We start from the raw sequence: 21,218 nt of genomic DNA, 5'->3' as shown, positions 1-21,218 counted from the left end.
AAGGGCGTAATGATTTTTTGAGGGGCGAATCGAGTGGGGTCGCCTACAGCACCGACGGAGGGGGTAGTAGCTGCGGGCGCGAGCTTAGCAGGAGCAGGAGGGCAGAAAGGGAGATCGCGAGACAGGCCGGCTGCCGAATAGATGGATGGCTAGACTCTGTCCAGAGAAGGAGAGAGGGGGAGAGAGAGAGAGAGAGAGAGAGAGAGAGAGAGAGGACCGCCTTTCCTCGTTAAAATATCGGCGAACGATTAGAGAGGAGAGAATTCGATAGACACGCGCTCGTTCGACAGACGCGACGCGTGGGAGTGGATGATGGTGAGGCGAAAGAGGGGAAAGGATTTTTAAATCCCGTAAAACGAATCCCTTTTTTTTTTTCACCCCCTCCCTTTTCTCTTCTTTTCCATTTTTTTCTCGAGACTTTTCGAAATTTTCAGTCTCGAGATAAATCGAATATTCGATATTCTCGGTTTCTCGTTCACGAACGACTTCGTATCGCGTCGCGCGACGCAAGAGGAATCGGACGGTGGAGGAACCGGATGGACAAAATCGTAGCCGCGCGGATCGTGGTGGCGCCTTTTAAAATTCCAACTCGAAGCGGTTTTAATTGGAAGTCGTTAGCTTTGCGCATTTTCGTCTCGTGGGCTAACGGGTGGGAAGTGGGGTGGAACAGGGACAAGGGGGGGCGAGCGCGCGACGGAGAGAGAGAGAGAGAGAGGAAGGGGGGGGGAGAGATTTGCGAAGGGAGAATCGAGAGAGGAGAGAAGAGAAGAGAAGAGAAGAGAAGAGAAGAGAAAAGAGGTGGGCAGGGCAAGGGTATAGCGGGGTGAAAGAGGAGGCACGGCCGATGCGGTCACAGGCATAAAGCTCCCCACCATTCGGGCATCGGGCTCTCTTTTCTCCGTTGCTCTCTCTCTCTCTCTCTCTCTCCTCTCTCTCTCTCTCTCTCTCTCTCTCTCTCCTTCCTTCCCTCCCTCTCCCTCTCTCTCTCTCTCTGCGTACGCACTATTTTTTAGTCCGCACTTATTACGACAGATGTCTCATGCTCCGATAAAGAATAACGGCGGCCGGCGGGCGCCGTTCCCCCCCGCGTGCTAGTCCTAACCAGACTCGGGAGCTGCAGCCCGTACTCTCGCTGCTTCTCGTGGCTCTCGCCGTCGACACGACGACACACGACCACGAATACTCGACTCCGAATCCGACTCGGCACGTTAACTCTCGGTTACGGTTACACCTTACGCACGTCTTCCCTCCCGTCTACCCTCTCCACCCTCCTCTTTCTCGCTCTCGCTCTCTCTCTCTCTCTCTCTCTCTCTTCGTGTGTCTGTCTCTCTTCTGTCTCTTGTCTCGACAGTCCACCCCCTCGACGGGCACGAGGGGCTCCACCTCCTCCTCCCTGTTTGAAACGCGGAACGTGTTGCGCCGCCGTGACAGTGACTTTGTTCCACGACGTGTCAACGACGGTCGGTGTCGCGCCTCCACGATCATCCGCGATCATCCGCGAATCCACGCGCGCCAGACACTACGCTCGCACGCTTCGGTGGTAGTAACAACAGCGGCGGCGGCAGCGACAGCGGCAACAGCAACAGCAACAGCAGTAGCAGTAGTAGTAGTAGTAGTAGTAGTAGCAGCAGCTGTAATAGTAGTAGTAGTAGTAGTACTAGTACTAGTACCAGTAGTAGTAATAGTAGTAGTAGTAGTAGTAATATTAGTAGTAGTGGTGGTTGATGGTGGCTGGTGGTGGTGGTGGCGGTGGTGGTGGTGGTGGTGGTGGTGGTGGTGGTGGTGGTGGTGGTGGTGGTGGTGGTGGTGGCGGCGGCGGCGACGGTGGTGGTGGTTGTGTCTCGGTGGAACGTAGCGGCGAGAGAGGCTTCGCATTCCGGAGTGAAGCGCGCGGCAATTTGCGTCACGGTGGCTGCCTGCATCCCGAACAGAGAAACACGTGGCTAGGTAGGTCGTGCGTGCGACACCCGGTTCGAAATTCCCGCGCGCGTCGCCGGTGTTTCGTATTTCGCGGGAACTCCAACGATTTACCGCACACACGAGCCAAAGAGAGAGAGAGAGAGAAAGGGAGAAGGAGAGGGAGAGAAAGGGAGAGTAGGAAGAGAGAGGAAACGGGGAGAGGGAACGAATGATGAATTAAAAGACCGCGTTCTTCTTTCTCTTTCTCTCCTTCGATTCTTTTCCTTTCTCTGCGTTCTTCTTCGTTTCTTTCTTTCTTTCTTTCTTTCCTCCCTTCCTTCCCTTCCTTCCTTCCTTCCTTCCGCGACGACGTGGAGCCGCGCGTGGTGTGCCACTGCGTTGGGCGTTGTATCGCCGCCGAGCACAGTCTCTTCTCTCGCGGCATCAACCCTCTTCTCTCCTCTCGTCCTCGCACGGATCGGACTCGAGCGCGTGTGTGTAACGCGTACGCGGAGAGAGAGAGAGAGAGAGAGAGAGAGAGAGAGAGAGAGAGAGAGAGGGAAAAGAGAAAAGAGTGGTCACTTTTTTTTTTTTTTAAGGAAGAACCGATAGATAGAAGGATGTATTTGTATATCGACTTTTCGCGATTTTTCGTTTTTCCACGGGTTTCGCATCGCTATTCCGAACCGATCAGTGCGTCTGCCTCGCCTCTTCCTTCGATTCCTTCGTTGGACGCGCGAAATCCGGGGGGGAGGGGGAGGGGGGGAGAAAGCGGCGCGTGAAAAAGCTGCGCTCGAAGGATTCTCGCGTGCAACGAGAAAGAGAGAGAGAGAGAAAGAGAGGAGAACAGGAGGGAAATCGCACGTGTGAACGGCGGTTAAGGTAAAAAAAAAAAAAAAAGAAAGAAAGAAAAGCCTCGTCACCTTTTCTCGATCGCGTATCATCCTGCACGCGTTTATATCCATCCTCGCGAGCGAAGGAGGAGTGGAAGCGGATGGATTGATGGATGGATAAAAAAAAAAAAAAAAAAAGAAAAAAAAGAAATAATTCGATTCCCGACGAAATCTGCTCAAACGCTTCGACCCTTGTCTTTTCTCGTCTCGTCCTCCCGCTCTCCTTTTTTTTTCCCCTCTCTCTCCCTCTTCTTTCGCTTTCCTCTCCGTCACTCTGTCCATCCGTCCGTCCGTTCGTGTTCGTGTTCTCTCTCCCCGCGTGTTTAGACGTTTGTGTGCGTGCGTGTGCGTGTGTGTGTGTGTGTGTGTGTGTGTGTGTGTGTGTCTTTGGCCGTCTTTCTCCGTCAGACGGCACCTCTTTCTCCCTCCTGTCGCTCGTTCTCGCTCGTCGTACCGGCGATCGTCGGCTTTTCGTACGTTTTCGTGCGGCCTCGCTGCCGCGCCGCGACGTACGCCCGCGTCGACGAAGGCAGCACACAGCTGCACAGTCGTGACGTGACGTTTCGGGGGTTAGTTCGCACGGTATGTGACGGAGAAAGAGGCCACCGGTGGGACTGGTGTTCCAACGTGCTCCTTCGAGGATCGTGACGTTTCCGGTTTTTCGAACACCTCGCGACTTCTTCTGCTTCTGCGACGTGTCTCTCTCTCTCTCTCTCTCTCTTCTCTCCCTCTCTCTCTTTCTCTCTCTCTCTCTCTCTCTCTCTATCTATCTCTATCCATCTCTATCCATCTCTATCCGTTTCTCCGTCCGAATTGTTCTTTCGTTCGTTCGTTCGTTCGTTCGTTCGTTCGTTCGTTCGTTCGTTGGTACGTTCGTTGTTCTCTCGTGTCCGGCGCGAGACATGTGATCCTTGACGATTCCCTCGATCAGCGTCGACGAATCGCGAGCCTCTGCCCATTGGAAGCGGGAAACGACGGCCGAGACACGTTTATTCCGTCTCTCCTTTCCATATTTTTTTTCTCCCTCTCGTCGTCCGGTGTACGCGTCGCGGCACGCGCGAAACCGCTCGCTGTCGATTCCCTTGCGATCCCTCTTCGTCTTCCTCCTCTTTCCTCTTTCTTCCCGAACGTTCCTCTCTTCGTTTCTCTTCTCTTCCTTCCTTCCTTCCTTCCTTCCTTGCTTCCTCCTTCTTCGTTTCTTCCGGTATTATTGTCTCGCCGGCGAAAATAACCGGCTTTCCTCGATCATTTGACGCGCGGCCGTCCTGTCAACGCGATCGCGTTTCCCAACCATCGGTATCGATCGATCGATAATAAATCTCTCGGCAGATTTCTTTCCTCGACGGGAGTTTGGGCGAAGAATAAAGGATAAAGGATAAAGGATAAAGGAAGGAAGGAAGGAAGGAAGGAAGGAAGGAAAGAAGGAAGGAAATAATCGGTGGGCGATCGTTGAAACCGGATCGTTGTGGACCGGCGCCGAGCCCGGGACGGCCCGACGAGAATGACATTCCGCCACGACGAAGCAGCACTAGTGGCCGTGTGTAGGGGACTTTTTCGCGAACTTGTGAAGTGCGCACTTTTTTGCGAGGTGGCGTTGTGCAGATAAAACGCAGAGCGTTTCAATTCGGTTCATTGTTTCGGTCATTAGCTTGCGCGGCATGACGGGTGATAGGTGTGCTTTCGCGATAACGCATCTACTTTCTTCGAACTGTGATTACTTTCTGGATAATGTGTGGTGATTGTGCCTTAGAAATACGAAAAGCGTAACTGCCGTTTAGCCGAGATCGCTGTGGAAAAGGTATCGTATGTATGTACTCGTGACTCGTGGTCCGACTTCGCATCCTCTTCACATTCCTCTCGTGCCTTCCTTAGTCTCTCGATCGTCTCTCGTGTCATTTCTCTCTCTCTCTCTCTCTCTCTCTCTCTCTCTCTCTCTTCCTCCCAAAAGAGAAAAAAAAATAATGTGCAATCGCGCGCCTCCTAACGCGGATCCCTCGATCACGTTAGAAGGGAACGTGAAAAGTAAGAAAAAATTCACGGACGAAATTGGGAAATATTGAACAAGCGACAATATTAAAACTCGTCGATCGGCAACGCGAACGAACGAACGAACGAGTGAGTTTCTTTTGTCGGTGTCCTCGTGTGCCTCGTGGAGTGTCTCGCCGTCACTTCCAGCCCGGTCCTATTATCAAAATGTTGCTCAGGATTTTCACGGCGAAACTTTATCTAGAATTCGTCACATATAAATTTAGCAGTACGCGAGATAGCGAATTTAAAAAAGTCTGAAAACAGTTTTCGAATCGCACCGCGCGGCTCATATGATAAATGTGTATCTGAGGAGAGCGAGAGAGAGCGAGAGAGAGAGAGAGAGAGAGAGAGAGCGAGAGAGAGAGAAGGAAAAAAACGAAATTGCTCTTTCTTTCTTTCTTTTTATTTTTTTCTTTTTTTTTTTCTTTCTTTCTCTCTTTCTCTCTTTCTTTCTTTCTTTCTTTCTTTCTTTCTTTCTTTCTTTCTTTCTTGATTTATTTTAACGTTGGAGATAATCGTTGGAACGTATCCAAAATATCGTATCGGCGATATATATATTTAATTTATATTATTCACACCGGTTTCGCAGGCGTGTGCGTGGTTTCTTTTGTGCGCGATCGTGTGTACTTTAATTACTATTTCTTCGAAGCGACGAGCCGGACAGCGCAAAAATACCTTTCGAATCAGCGATACGATTATCAACGGAAACGTTGTAAAATAGTATACGGTATCCGTGCTCCTTCTTATCGTGTATAACGCGTTACAGAATACGAGGAAAAAAACAAATCGGCGATCATTAATTCCATTTTATATCGAAAGCTTTTGTCATGGCGTGCACCACACACGCACGACGCGGCCAACGAGCACACAGTAAATTTGTTTTAAGATCTTTTTTTTTTTCTTTTTTTTTTTTTTTTTTTTATCATTTTGCTAAGATAACACTATCAGCATACATTTAATGCTTGCGCTTTTATAAGTGGCGGAGAGAATTATTTAATCGTATGTTCTGGCTTCGCTCCAGCCTGCCGACCTAATTTTCTTGGTATGGTGCAAAATAAAATGAAAAGAAAGAAAAGGAGGGGGGGGGGGGAGGGAAATAAGAAAAAAAAACAAAAAGAAAGAAAAAGGAAAAAGAAAAGGAAAAGGAAAAGGAAAAAGTAATAGCGTAATCCTTCGCTTCTATTTTTACGTCCGTCCGTCCCCTCCCCCTCCCCCTCTCCTCCTCCTGCTTTCCCCTCCCTCCCACCATGCACTCTTCAATTTTCTTATTCTTTCCCCGACACTTCTCTCGCCACCGCTAAAGAAGCGCGGACTAATATTTCTCTTATTCTTATCCGTTGCGCCGTTTCTTGCCTCTTCGCACAACGATGAGACGCGTCGACGATACATTTGCACAATTTCTCGAACGCGTAAGACGACGCGCTTTTCCTCCCTGCCGTTTTCTGCCGCCGCTGTAAAAATATCGCGAATCACCGAGAAATCTTCGCCGTTTCGCGTATAGATTTTTTTTTTTTTTTATTACGTTTCTCTTCGTCGGAGAGAATATTCATATATATATATTCATGTTCGAATGGACATCGCACACAGCACGGGCACACATATCTGTGTGCCGGTCCACCTTGCCCCTAATAAGCGAATCTCGAGTATTAATTCGCGAGTTACATAAGTTCTCCCGTGAGTCCACGAGAAGCGAGTTAAGGGAATTAACATCTGTTCTAATGCCACACCTATTGCCACGGTAAACACGGTTCGGTTTAAACCCGAACCGGCCAAGAAACAATTACATAATCTTGGCCCGTTCTTTCTTTTTTCTTTTCTTTTCTTTTCTTTTCTTTTCTTTTTTTTTTTTTTTTTTTTTTTTTGCGGACGGATGGATGAGCGCGAAATATCTTTTTCCTCCTTTCCCTCTCTCCTCCTCTCTCCCCTCCCCCCCCCACCCTCGTTTCGTACGCTCGATCGCACCGCTACGTGTTCGAGGATCGATCCTCGATCGCGGTTGCACGCGTGTTGCAACGATGTTTTCTTTCTTTCTTTCTTTCTTTCTTTTCGAATTTCGAAAGCGAAACCGGTTATCGAAAATTTATCTATCTCGCGGTTTATCATCTCGCGTGCAACTAGAAAATTTCTGCTCTCGAATTTCGTATTCCATCGAAACAACGGCCGGTGTAGAAACGCGTTTGTGGTATCATCTCTGTCTCTCTCTCTCTCTCTCTCTCTCTCTCTCTCTCTCTCTCTCTCTCTCCGACTCCGTCGTCGAAAAGAAAAAGTATATTGCTCGATAGTTTTTCCTTTTCTCTTTCTTTTCTTTTTTTTTCTTTTTTCCTTTTCTTCTCTTTCCTTTCGATTCACCCGCGATAAGATAAGTGTCAAGTTTCTCCACCTGTTTGAACTGTAGCGAACCGTTCTCTTTCTGATTGTAGGTGAATAGATATAACGATGGTAGATACGCAACACTTTTGTCTGCGATGGAACAATTACCAAAGCAGTATAACGTCGGCGTTTGAGAACTTGAGGGACGATGAGGATTTTGTGGACGTCACACTGGCCTGCGATGGCAGAAGCCTCAAAGCGCACCGCGTCGTACTTTCCGCTTGCAGCCCTTATTTTAGAGAATTGCTCAAGGTAAGGCACGCATCCCCACCCCATCCCATCCTCCCTTTCCTTTTTTCACCATCCAACCCACACTTCCTCGCTCCACGCAACCTCTCTTGGACGATATATATACATATATATATACATTCGAGTGGAACGAGTGAAATGTTTAAATATCGTAACGCGATAGGGAGAAATGTCTCTTCTTTCCCTCCATTCATCCCCTTTTGCAGAGCACACCGTGTAAACACCCGGTGATAGTACTTCAGGACGTAGCGTTCAGCGACTTGCACGCGTTGGTCGAGTTCATCTATCACGGGGAGGTGAACGTGCATCAGCGTTCCCTTAGCAGTTTTTTGAAGACTGCCGAAGTCCTCAGGGTATCGGGGCTTACGCAACAGGCAGACCAAACGGACAGGGACGAGGTAAGCGGGTTTCTCTGATCAATCAATCTCTCTCTTTCTCTCTCTCTCTCTCTCTCTCTCTCTGCCTCCCCTCCCCCTCCTCCTCTCTCCGCGATCCCCTCCCTGGACGTTCGTGCCCGCGATACGCGTACACACGCGACGCGTATATTCGTAACGCGTATATTCGTACGCATTACCGGCGTGTAATTAATTATAATCGGCAGGCCAGCAAATTGATTACGGTTTCGTACGGCACGTTATCATCTACGGATACGGGGACGTGACTTTCAACTCTCTTCGGAGAGGCGAGTTTTACCCTTATCTCGGTGCACAATGTGTATCCATCTTGATTCCAATCCATAATTGTCATAGGTCAAGCAAACAAAGATAATAAACCGGGCCGGCTTGGTTACAAATAGAAAGCGAGCAATCGTGTGCTCGTAATCGTGGTCTTCTCGGTGGGCATGCGCTGTATTGACGATACACGCATGATATGCACGCGTAGTAATAATAATAATAATAATAATAATAATAATAATAATACCAACTTATTTTCCTCGAATCGAAGATTCTCCGCTCGTCTATCCTCCCCCCCCCCCTCTCTCTCTCTCTCTCTCTCTCTCTCTCGTTTTTTTTCTTCCCTCGTCCGTGTTCACGTTACAGCTGTCCCACGTGCGCGCGTTGGCCGCCGGTGGCAATCACCTTCCTTTCCACGAGAAATTGGAGGAGAGCTTTCCCAGGGGTGGTTCACCACCCACGCCGGTCACCCCTACGCCGACCACCGTGCAGCAATTGTTGCGCAGAGCGCAGATACGCAGGAACGAGAGACGAACGCCCGATCCCCACGATGAGACGGCGAAGAAGCCGAGGGTGCTCTCGCCACCGCTCAACAACAACGACGCGACGCCCACCGATTTCTCGATGGGCGTGAAGAACAACCACGTGTCGAGCAAGGTGGAGGGGAACGGGGTCCACGAGGAGAACAGCCCCCTCGAGGACAATATCAAGTGCGAGCCGTTGGAGCTGACAGGTGGTAACAGCGGTAACGCCGCAGGCAACAACGAGGACTCGTCCGATTCAGGGGCGGCGGCGTCCGACCGGCCGCCCGCGTCGGCGAGCAGCAACGAGCACGAGGCCGAGTCCGAGCACACGTCCACCCCCAATTTTTTGTCCGAGACGAAAATCTTCCCGCCCACGCCGGGGAGCTTTAATTTCAGTATGGCGGCGTTGGCCACCGAGCATACACCGTTGTCAGGTACGTGGACGAATTCCCGCCCGGCGCACAGGCCTGTACGCATTGACCAATTTTTTGATTGACCGATTTTGCGAACGATCGATTGACGACAGCACGCCCATCTTCTTCTTTTCTTCTTTTGCATCGTTATCGCTCGCGTTGCTCGATCGAACCTTCCTTCCTCGCTCCTTCCTCCCTTCTCTCTCTCTCTCTCTCTCTCTCTCTCTCTGCGCCTCTTCCTCTCTCCCTTTCTTTCTTTCTTTCTGTCCGAGTTTCGTTAAGGTTGTTCAGTGAAGCGGAGTTTTTAATTTTAATTGCGATGTTGCGTACAGGCCGTTGTCCGATCGTTGTCGCGAGAGAACGTTCGTTGCTACGTGTGACGATAGTGAAATTTCCAGGAATGGGGCACGGGTTGCAACCACCGGACTTGGCAGGAACTTCGCAAGGTAAGAATTAAGCCTTACTCACTTACTTACTTACTTACTTACTCCTCTATTACCTGGCTCTGCCCTGTGTATGTATGCAAAATCATTAGAATCAACGAGATCGAGGAACTCGAGTTGGAACACGAGTTGGAACACAACCCCCGCCCCTCTCCCCCTGTGTGTGTATATATATATATATATATACATGTATATATATATATGTGCACACACACACTTGTTCGCTTGCGCGTTTCTCGCGTCTTGATGATTTACGACGAACGATACGATGCTACGAATTGTCCGATTCCCGATTTCAAGTCCGGGGGTTGACTTGAACGAGCTTGATTTCTTTTGATTTTTCACAAAAAAAAAGAAAAAAAATAGAAAAAGAAAAAAAAAAGGGCAACTTTTCTATGCTACGTTCCATTTATATTATTTCTATCGATTCGATACATCACGTTCGATCGATACGTACATCGTGGCCCGCAATTGTCTGCGGTGTAGTAGCGGTTCGCTCTAATAAGAGGAAAAAAAAACAAAAAACAAAAAAAAAAAAAATAAAAAAAAAAAGGAGAAAAAAAATAGGACTTGTGCAGTTATATCAAACACTAACAACAAAATCATTATTAATTAGAAGGAATGAATATATCATATATATATATATACATATATATACATATTTTATATATATATATATATATATATATATTTTTTTTTTATTTATTTTTATTTGGTTACGGTGAAAGAGCACTACTTTGTCTGCTTGAACGATTAAAACTTCTTCTAATTTAGCATGCGTTTTATATCAAATATCATCGATATCATCATTACTTAAAAATGAATTACCATTTTACCGAATTCGCCTTGCATCTACATATATTTCATGATGTTCATAACGTTCGCGCGATTATCAACCAACGATTGGATTCGCGATTGGATTGGAATGAATTTATCCGCTGATCCATCGATCCCGATCCCTTCCTCCGATCGGGACGAACGCGAATTTCTCGCGAATTTCTTGCCGCAAAGTGGAAACGAAACACGCGTACACAGCCGGCGCGGTGCGTGCGATCGATCGATATCGTTTTATAGATACGTATTATATCGTCGCACGGATAACTCAAGCTTGGGGACTCGAAGAGGAAGGAAATACAGCGGATACGTTCGTTCCCTCGAAGTCGTCGAATTCGATCCGATCATTCTAATTGGCATTCTGCAAAGCGATGAAAGCAACCATCATTGTTTGGCATCACTGTACAAAGTATCTCTGATCCGCAAAATCTCTATCTCTGTCATCTCTAATGGAAAAGAGAAAAAAAAAAAAAACAAAATCAAAAAAGAACCCCTTGAAAGGAAATATAAATCGAGGAATAGAAAAAAAAAAAAAAAAAAAAAAACGAACAAAGATACAGGGAAAGAAAGCGCAAGAAGAAGCGAGACGACGTCTGTCTCAAAAAACGACAGGCAGCAGCGATATACTGTTGTTCTCTTTGTTGTCCAATATAAATACCTATAAATAATGATAAATTTCTTCACCGCAAGTTTGTCGAAGTGTTAAAACGAATTATTTATGTTAAATACGCTTTCAAATTTCTTGAATCGCGAATCAAGCGTGTCGTTTTTATTTTTTCCTTGATCGACGATTTTTGATCCCCTCGTTACTCCGCCGTTTTAATCTACGTGCCGTGCTCGTATACATATTGTCCGATTCGTCGTTTTTTTTTTTTTCTTTCTTTCTTTCTTTTTTTAAGTTTCGTATATCAGTGTTGTCCCGTCCCGTTTAACGTTTGGTAACGGAAAACACGCCGCTATACAGCGATATCGCCGATACGGCCAGCATTATGACATTGCTTATAATTTTATAATATTTAAGAATATATATATATGCATACATTTATATCTATACATATACGTAAAAATATACACGTAGCGTGGCGATCGACGCATCGATTTTTATAAATGTATATGTATATATATATATATTTTTTTTTTCTTTTTATATTATAATTTTATGCAGACGTAATCAATAATCGATTACAATAATGAACACCACATGCAATTTTGTAATTGTGCGTAAATTTTTTTATTACAATTTATAAAAGAAAAAAAGTTTCGACACGTTCGAGGCACATTTTGCAGCCATTGCTCGTTTCCAATTACGAAAGAGGATGTGATAGGTCGTTGGAAGTTTTGTCACACTTTTTTTTTTTTTTTTCTTTTTTTTTTTAATTCTTCACGTTTTTATTCGAGCGACATTTGACCCCGGTACGACGTGCGTGTACCATATGGCAAAATTATTCCGGTATATCTCTCGATTCTTATTGGCGATTCTCGTTCTTTTTCCTTTTCTTTTTCTTTCTCTTCGCTTCTCTTTTTTCTCCGCTCCGTTTCGAAAGCAGGAGAATTTCCTCTCTTTTTTTTTTTTCTTTTTTTTTTCTTTTTCGCACGTTCGGGGGTGGTGAGATGCGCGCATCGAGGAGGGTGAGGTGAGGGAGGGGGGAAGGGGGGGGAGAAGGGTTAAACCCGCTTAATAAACGATTTCAACGTTTCGACTTTGTATACGTTTCGGGACGCGCGCGTTCTTGTTTCCATTCGGCGTGTGTCGTCGTCCCGTAGGACGAATACAATACAATAGAAATACAATAGGCTTTCACTTTTATTTCGTTCGTCGATTCGAGCGGATCGTGCGGCGGCACGATTTCTGCGTAATTTTCACTACTAGTTTTTTATATCTCTTATGCGGTGTTCGATTCCTCCAGCGACGAAAGAAAGAAAAGAAAAAATTGAGGGGAGATTCGAGAAGGGAGGATTCGTTTTTTTCTCCTTTTCATTTTTTTCGATTCGTAAGTAAGGACAAGGCGTTTTTTCTTTTTTTTTTTTTTTTTTTTTTTTTTTTTTTTTAATAAAACGCGTCCTGGTTTGCAGCAATGTCGTTAAGTAAATTCAGGTGCGGCCAATCGCCTCCTTCTCCTCCGATTTAATATTTGAACGGCTGGCTTATACTAGGTTAGTACTGAAAAAGTTATCAGGGGCCGTCGATAAGGCCGCAGATGTTATCCGCGAAATTCAAGGTCCCTCTATCTCTCTGACGAACGTGGCCAACTAAACATTGGCCAAACTAAAAATACCACGACCTTGGTACGCCACTCACGTTCTTTACGGCGCGCTGCGAATCATTAGACGCATTAAATTATACTTGTCCGCGAAACTGTTCGTCCCGCAGCCTAATTCGCTGTATTCTCTGTCTGCTCCTCCCTCCTCCCCCTTCCTTCTCCACCACCACCCTACCCCCCCCCCTCCTTTTCTTTTCGAAAAGTCGTCGCCTCTCTTCCTCTCCGTCTCTCGCTCCTCTCTCTCTCTCTCTCCTTTTCTTCACGCGTGGTAGGTTTCCTCCATTCGCTCCGTGCGAGAGCGAAGAACAGCAGGAGGACGGTAACGGGCGTGCGAAAATAGACGGGTAAATGGTCGAGTAGAGACGGCCATTAAAAACGATACTCATCATTCTTGACCGTGAAAATTTCTCGGTTGAAAAAAAGGAAGGAAAAAAAATGCCTGGCCAGGGACACCTCCTCTAATCGGTCATTTGCAGCGAACGACCGTTTGTTTTTTCGCATTTTTATCTCGGCCAAGACTCCTCGGCTCTTTGCGACTCGTCGCCTATCTATCGCGGTCGCGCGCGCGTTTGCTCGCTCGCGACGGGCGATTTTTTTTCTTTTTTTTTTCTTTACTTCTTCTTCTTCTTCTTCTTCTTCTTTTTTTCGACCGTCCAACCAACCAACTGCAACGACGCGATTTTGGCAAGGTTTCAGACGTCGAACGGGAGAGACGGGAGATAGGATTGCAGGGTCGTCGGTCGGTCCCGCGAAACTTTCCGCGTCTAAACGTTCCGTTAACCGATTAAAATTAAAGCTAAAATAGATTCGATCCTCCCCCCCCCCTCTCTCTCTCTCTCTCTATTTTCTAGTAGTAGTTGCAGTAGTAGTGGTAGTTCTTTTTATCTGGATGTATTTTCTATTAGAAAGTGAGGCCGTGTTTCGTTTCGGGTACTCGACGCGATAATGATAGTGATGATAGTGGGAATAGTGACGATTTTATCGGGAAAAGAGCAAGGTCTAGAAGCTTCGTAGATTTAATTTAGAAAGCTCGTTATCGTTCGATATATATTCGATAAAGTGAAATTTTATTCTTGTCAATAAATAGCACGCTCCGCCCGTTCTTTAATCATCTCTGATTCGTAATGGCCGGTTACGTAAAAAACAATCGTGCCAGATAGAAAGTACAACGTACGACCACTTGTCGCAACGATCGGGGCCTTAGAGCGCACGAGTTTCTTTGTTCCTTCGCTCTCCTCTCTCTCTCTCTCTCTCTCTCTCTCTCTCTCTCTCTCTCGGTTTAATATCTTTTTATTCGGACGGAGCCGGCTGCGAGCATATGGCAGTCTGCGGTGTTTCTCTAGACAGATTCGTTCTTGGCGTCGAAAAAGAAGAGAGAGGGAGAGAGAGAGAGAGAGAGGGAGAGAAGAAAAAAGAAAGAAAGAAAAAAAAATGTTCAAACGAAATTTTTTTTCGAACTTTCCGTTAACAATATCTGTTGTTTCTGCTCGATTCGCGGCCAATTGTCGTTAGGAACGCGCGAATTTTTCTATATATATAAAAAGAGAGAGAGAGGAATTCGCGCGAAAACAATGAAAATTATACGGTCGATCGTGTCGTTAACCTTTCACATTTGCTTCGGTTGTTTACCGAAAACGAGACGATGAATTTCGCACCGTGACGAATTTGAAATTAAAATAATTGTACGTGCGTGATCGATGCGTTTACTTTTTCAAGGAGGATCGGTTGCATAGAGGGACTCGGGACTCGGAGGGAAAGATGCGTTTATCGCGGTCTAATTTTAAATTCTATTCATCCCGCTCGTCCTCCTCCCCCGCGCTTCTATGCCCGCGTTTCACTCGCCGGTTTCGATGTCATTATCGCAAAGAGAGGAGAAATTCTTTCCCCGGGCCTAGATATTCTTAGCCCGTTTTTCCCGCTCGCCACTAAAATTGTTTAAAAAACCCGATACGTGGAGGTGTCGTCGGCGGCGGCGGGACAGCGGCGGCGGCAGTCCCGCAACCGTCGCGATTCCCTTTTCTCTTCCTCCCTCCCTTCCTCCACTACCCTCGCCACTTTCTCTCTCTCTCTCTCTTCCCTCCCTCCCTCCCTTCCTTTATTTCCTCTCGTTTTCTGCTCTTTTCCGCGAACGCCTGCATCCGCGGTAACCTGTTGTAAAACCCGGCCGCATAAAAATAGCGGGTGCCGGGCTCTGGAGTCGAGCACTTTATCCTCTTTCTCTGTCTCTTTGTATCAGAGAGAACCGTTGTAGCGCATCGAGCAAATATTTATTTCACGGTACGTATTTCCCACTGGTGGACATACCGCGCTCCGCCCCCTCCCTCCTCCCGTTTCCTTCCCCTTTCTATTTTTCTTTTCCCTTTTTTCTTTTTCTCTTTTTTTTTTTTTTCGTTTTCTTTCTTTGCCTCCCCCCTTACTTTAACGGCCGACCGAATTTTCTCGGAGAGGCGCGGATCTACGACGCGAACTACGACTATTCCGGGAAATTCCGTTTCGCGTCTCAGGATTTCTTTTTTTTCTTTTTTTTTTTCTCCCCCTCCGTATCTGCACGGACGACGAGTCGAAGGATCGGAACGCGTCGCGTTGGAAATCGAAAAAAAATTAGGAGAGAAGAAATTTCGAGGGATTACGTAACGCTCGCTAATGGCCCCTGTTTGCGAAACACGGAATTCATGCTGCCATCTGTCGACGTTGTCGATTCCGATGGAGAGTGTGTGTGTGTGTGTGTGTGTGTGTGTGTGCAAAAGTCTGCCTCTTGCTTACGTGACGTCCGCGAGTCCTCCTTGCATACGTCTATTTACTCGATACTTACTCATCTCGCTCGTCCCCTCTCTTTCTCTCTCCTCTCTCCTCCATCGGCCCTCTCCGTGTCCCCTCCCCCCCCCTCCCCCTACCCGCCGCCGCCACCGTCCCTCTCTCGTTTCGGTAGCCAACGATCCGCGCGTTGGCAATTTACTTTGGGCCGCGTACGCGGCGCCTCCCAAGGCCAAACGAAAGTTCGTTCTGAACCAAATCCGATGGAATTTTTTATCTGTAGTATGTACTTATCGGGGACGCCCAGGTCTAGCTGCTTGTTTTCGCCTTGTGCTATTATCGATGATGAACTTGAGGTGACCTCGAAAACTGCGCAACAGTGAGCGCGGGTGTGACGGAGACGAGAATATGACGGGACGAAAGAGCGAGACAAGGGTAGGGGGGGGGGGCTAGGAACGCGCGAGGAAGGGGCAGGAGAGCGAAAGAGAGAGGGGCGTTTACACTTTCGCTCTATATCATTCGCCGTCGTGGCTCTCTCTCTTTTTTCTTTCTTTTTTCTTCTCCTCTTCTCTCTTCTCCTCTTTTCTTTTCTTCGCCACGACGCGACTTTCCAAAACGACTTTCCAACGACGCTTCCGACAAATTTCACCCGTGCCGATCCTTCGCCTTCCCTTTTCGCTTGACGCCGAGATCGATTCTTGCGCGAGGTTCGCAAGGTGTTACGTAAGAGGAGAGGCGAAGGACCGGTTACGATCGGCGATCGGCGAGGTCGTTAAAAATTAGTCGGGGAGGGGGGGGGCGGGAGGGGAGGATTGGAAATTTGGACGAGAAACTTGTTTACGTATCGCGTCGGATCGCGATCTCCTCCGTGAGAGGAGGCGTCGTAACACGGTTCGAGACAAGGTGAAGGTCTCTCCACTTGGTTGCGGTGCCTTAATTCATTGAGACATTTTAGTTTCGAGCATCGCCGCCAGTCTCCACCAGCGCGCGACCACCGCGATCTTCTTTCTCTCTCCGCGAACAAATTCGCCCGACGCCTACGTCCCTCCTCTCCTCCTCCGTTTTTTTCCTCTTATCGCGACCGATTAACGCGTACGATTCGACCTATCGTAGAAAAGAGAGAGAGAGAGAGAGAGAGAGAGAGTGTGATAGAGAGGGAGGGGAGAAAAAGAAGGAGAAAGAAGCGCGTCGTCGTCACGCGCTCTCTCCAAAGGCTCTCTCGTCTGTGGACGACGTTGCATCTCGAAACGGATTTCTTCTTCCTCCCACGAATCCTCTCTCTCGAGAAAACGTCCTCTCTCGATTCGGTCAATTGGGGAAAGGGGAAAATACACGCTTCATATTCCATCCTCTCGTCCATCTTCTCGTTTTTTTTTCGAAGAAACGAAATTCCTTTCGAGCGAACGACTTAAATACACACGATCCAATATACGGGAAGACTTATCGTTTGATCGCGGTGATTTCGCGAAACGCGCAACCGCATCGAATGGAAAAAGGGCCGTGGTCGGAGGAGAGGGAGAGTTCTTCCCTGTGCGTCCTCCTTGCTTCTTCACCGTCCCCACCACTGTCCACGTAACTCTTTCAAAAGTTCGTAAGACTCGCGTAACCAATCCGGAAGCTACTTAGATTTTTCTCTCCCCGCCGATCCCTCGGCCCTATCCTCCTCCACCCTTCTCTCTCTCTCTCTCTCTCTCTCCTCTTTACAACAACCCCTTGGCCCTCCCTTAGTCGTGCTCTGCTCTCTCTCTCTCTCTCTCTTTCTCTCTTTCTCCCTCGGTTTCATAGTCGCGGTGGTAGCGAGCTATCGATCGCCGTGGCTCTCCGCTTAGAGTCAACATCAGTCATAATACAGCGCAACGGCATACGGGGGTTATTAAGAATAATACGCATCCTAGGTATATATCCCCTTCCCGGCACCACGGAAAAACGGGGGAAGGAGCGTCGTACGTGGGGGGGTTCGGTTGCTAAGGTAACCGGCTGGGTAAAATCCCGCAAAGAAGAAGCATCGCCGTTATGTTCCCGCTCTTGCTCTTGCTCTTGCTCTTGCTCCTTACTCCTTGCTCCTTACCCGTCCCTTACTACTCCCGTTACTGGAACCGCCGCTGCTCTCTCTCTCTCTCTCTCTCTCTCCGTTGTTGTATGTATCGACATCTCATACTCGCGGACGTTGTACCGGCTTTTATGAGACGATGAATGTACACTCGCCCTATCTTCCCTCTTAGCCCACCTTTCAACCCTCCTTTCTGCCCCTGTTCTCTCTCTCTCTCTCTCTCTCTTTCTCCTCCTCTTTTGGTCGTCTTTTCGCGTTTGCCCGCGATTCTTCTCCTTTTTAACGGGCGATGCACGACGATTAACGATGTCCGTTATCCATTTATCCGAAGCCTTCCCTTTTCCACGCGCGCCACCCGTTTTTTCTTTTCTTTTCTTTTCTTTTCTTTTCTTTTTTTTTCTCTCGCATTGGCGACACGCGGCCTTTCTTCCACGCGAGTCCTCCTCGAGATGATAAAGGGAGATCGGTTCGGTCGTGGCTTCGGTTAATCCGGCGTGAACATCTCGGTGTGACATCTCGATGGACTCAGCCCCCTCCTCTTTGGTTGCAGACCGGGAGGTCGCCGAGGAGGACGGGGGTTGGCAGTCCCCTACCAACGGAGACGGTCAACGGCAAACCGGCCAATCGAGCCATAGTACGGGAACTAGTCAGTGCGAGATGATGCAGGAGCACCAACACCATCCGGAGCTACCCATTATCGATCTCTTAGACGACATTAACGATCAGATGCAGATCGTGCTCAAGTCGGAACCTCTGTCGCCCAAGATAGACGAGCTCGAGTCCTGTTTGCTCACCGAGCAGATCGATCTGCAGTCGGATCGGGACTCGGCATGCAATAATGCCGCGAGTAACGGGCAGCAGATGCGCCAGCAGGGCAGGCAGCAACAGCAACAACAACAACACCAGCCGAGGACGGTCGCGACGAACGAGACCGTACCCTTCACCGATATCCGCTGGTTGATGCAAAACGGGAACTCGCAGGCGCCCCCGTCCTCGAAGCACGCGCGAACCGACACGACGACGGCCAGGGCACAGGCCGAGGGCCAAGATCTCAAGTACACGGGTACACGCTCGATCAGCGGTACTTACTGTAGCTTTTGCCAGAAGACTTTCTCCCGCGCCTGGTCCCTGCAGAGACATCTGGCGGACACGCATTTTTACGTGCCGCAGTCGCTCTGTTGCGACCAGTGCGGCAGGAGTTACAAGTCGAGGAACAGTCTGGTCAGTCACAAGAGTCAGTATCACGCGAAGAAAGAGAGGAAGGAGCACGAGGAACAGTGCGAGGCCAAGTACTGGCCGACACCGATGGTTTAGTTGACGCTCGCGCAAGAGGTTCCGTCTTGCCCAGGCATTCGTCCAGAAGAAGAAAACGCGCCGTTCCTCTACGGATAGGATAGGAATAACCGGCATGAGAAAGCGAAGAGACAATCGTTTAGCCAATTTTGTACATATTGATATTATCGCGCGATAATACCGTACCGTATTAATCTCCGTTAGTTCCGACGACAACGACGATCCTAGTCTGATTTCTCTCTCTCTCTCTCTCTCTCTCTTTCTCTCTCTCTCTTTCTCTCTCTTCCCTGACCATGGTACAACGTTACCAACGATTACCTCGAACCACGCCAAAGAGGTCGTCTCGCGCGCGACCCTTTTTTTCCCCTAGATAAGTTCCGCCATCTAGTTTCGCGCCAAGTTCACGAGCCAAGTCCCGTCTTTCCGGCGGCGAAAATCGATATCACTCTCCTCCGGTACGACCGTGCTCTTCCTCATCCACCCTAGAGAGCAAGCCAAGGGTAGCTTACCCTTGCGTATATACCCGACGATAAAGTCAACGTTGTTACGTTTCTCCGTCGATTAGCGACACGGTGGTGTGCTCTATCGACTATGGAAAAGGAGGAGGAGAAAGAGGCAATCGTGGCTGTCTCTCTCTTTTTCTCCCTTTCCATATCCCCGATACTCACTCGAATGGGAACGAATTCTATCTTTGCCGACAGAGTTTTTTTCGCCACGCGCAAAAAACGTGCGTATCTACGGTACCAAGCATACGAATCTATTTATCGACCGATCAGGGGGGGACTTACCCCGCAGCAGGCATTTAAAGGACAATTTTTCGGTGTCGATACGGTTCGCATACCACATTTTCCCCTCCTACCTTTTTCTCCTACGTATTCGTTCCGTCCGCCGTACCTCGCCTCTCTTTTTCTCTCTCTCTCTCTCTCTCACACACTCTACGCCTTTCTCATGCTTGGATCAATCAGATTTTCCAATAACTCTATATATATATATAATAATGTTTCGCCGAAAATGACGAACTTGTGTCACCAATCTTGTGTCGCTATGTTCGTGCGAGAAGAAGAGGAACGATTTATTATTATTGACTTATCGCGGTTCTACTATTGTAGTTAAGGCTAAGGCTAAGGAACGCGCGCGCAAAAAAAAAGAAAAAAACGTAATTGTTGCTCCATAGTGGAAATATGTCGTTAGAAAATTGAATTGAGAGAAATAAAAGAGAATTCGAATGGAATGAAAAGTTTGTGTTGTTTCACTGACAGAATACACCAAAAAGAAAGAGAAGTACCCGGAACGTAGTCGTTACGTGGAAAAATTCGAGAGTATATATATATATATAAAATACGAATAAATATAGGCGGAGGGTTCTCGGTTTGCGAGTCATACGCGTGTCACGCGCGTATGAGATAAAGAGAGATCAATAATCAAGTGTTTCGCTTCATCGCATCATCCCGTTAGACAAAATATCACACTCTCTTGTATATATATATATATATATAAAATACATATATTTATATACACATGTATACCACCACAAGAATCTACTCTGCTCTGTCTTGCTGTAAATAATACGCATCGACATGGAATTACATCTCTGGTGCTCTGAAAAAACACTAACGTCATCGCTCACAGAATCGTTCACTGGAATCTTGGAATTGCTTGCACTCTATTATCGTAATTAAGCGCTAAAAAAAAAAAAAAAAAAAAAAAAAAAGTAATAGAAAAGTAAGAGAAAAAAAAAAAAAAGAGCACGACGACTCGAATCACGAATCGAAAATGGTACGGCACACGCCGCCTTCCGGCCAAGGAGAGAAAAGATACCCTTCTGCGATCCACTCGTGGACCGCCATTGTCATCGAATTACGAATTACGACGCGAAACACGCGTTTTATATTTCCAATTTTCAATCGATAATGATATATTCACGCATCGTGAACAATTTCCTCTCTGATCATATACGCGTGGACTTTTGACGAAACCGTCTGTTTCGAGGAGAGGGATGGGGAGGGAAAGGGGAAGAAAACATTGGTAAACATTGGTGACAATGGTGACAAGAGAAAAAGAAAACGTTTGCGTTTGCAGAAGGGTGATACTTTCTACTTATCCCGGAAGGCGCGCACGCCGTACCACGTATAATACAACATACTTTGTATGTGACAAAGAAATGAAATAAATAGATAAAAAAAGATAAAAAGTAGAACGAGCGTACGATGAAGATGCTACATATATATATATATATATTGTATGTATATATGTGTATATATATGTAGCATCTGCAAGCATAATTACGTGGTTCCAAAGTAACGTAAAAAAAAAAAAAAAAAAAAAAAGTATATATATATAAAAAAAAAATAAAAAAAAAATAGATAAATAAAAAGACGGTTTTGAGCACGGCTTGGTCGGGTGACGGTGCAACGTGTGCGCGACTAATCGAGAAGGGCGCACGATATTCTCTCTCTCTCTCTCTCTCTCTCTCTCTCGGCTCGGAAAAAAAAAAAATAAAAAAGGTGGTAGATGGTGGTGTAAGAGTGAGAAG

At 47.3% G+C, this 21,218-nt stretch overlaps 1 protein-coding gene across 4 annotated transcripts in view; it reads left to right on the top strand.

Annotated features, from left to right (window-relative positions):
* The window catches only part of LOC100864153 (uncharacterized), a 32,295-nt gene extending 12,373 nt beyond the window's left edge, over positions 1–19,922 (top strand). Inside the window, exons 1-7 of one of the 4 annotated variants that reach the window (XM_086907902.1) lie at positions 3,345–3,374; positions 4,122–4,599; positions 7,241–7,442; positions 7,646–7,837; positions 8,480–9,071; positions 9,437–9,496; positions 17,943–19,922. In XM_086907902.1, the coding sequence (XP_086764028.1) occupies positions 7,257–7,442; positions 7,646–7,837; positions 8,480–9,071; positions 9,437–9,496; positions 17,943–18,706 (1,794 nt within the window). In that variant the 5' untranslated portion in view covers positions 3,345–3,374; positions 4,122–4,599; positions 7,241–7,256 and the 3' untranslated portion in view covers positions 18,707–19,922. Of the gene's footprint in view, positions 1–1,850; positions 1,948–3,344; positions 3,375–3,746; positions 4,600–7,240; positions 7,443–7,645; positions 7,838–8,479; positions 9,072–9,436; positions 9,497–17,942 lie in introns of those variants that run through there. The other 3 variants (XM_086907906.1, XM_086907903.1, XM_086907904.1) reach the window with 3 other exon arrangements.
* The last annotated feature ends 1,296 nt before the right edge of the window (positions 19,923–21,218 follow it).

Source organism: Apis florea, unplaced genomic scaffold (genome assembly GCF_048593485.1).
Source record: "Apis florea isolate Af1SG1 unplaced genomic scaffold, ASM4859348v1 contig_2989_pilon, whole genome shotgun sequence".
In the NCBI taxonomy this organism is placed as follows: Eukaryota; Metazoa; Arthropoda; class Insecta; order Hymenoptera; family Apidae; genus Apis; species Apis florea.
The sequence above is the reverse complement of the archived record's forward strand: the minus strand, read 5'-3'. Positions and strand labels throughout refer to the sequence as shown.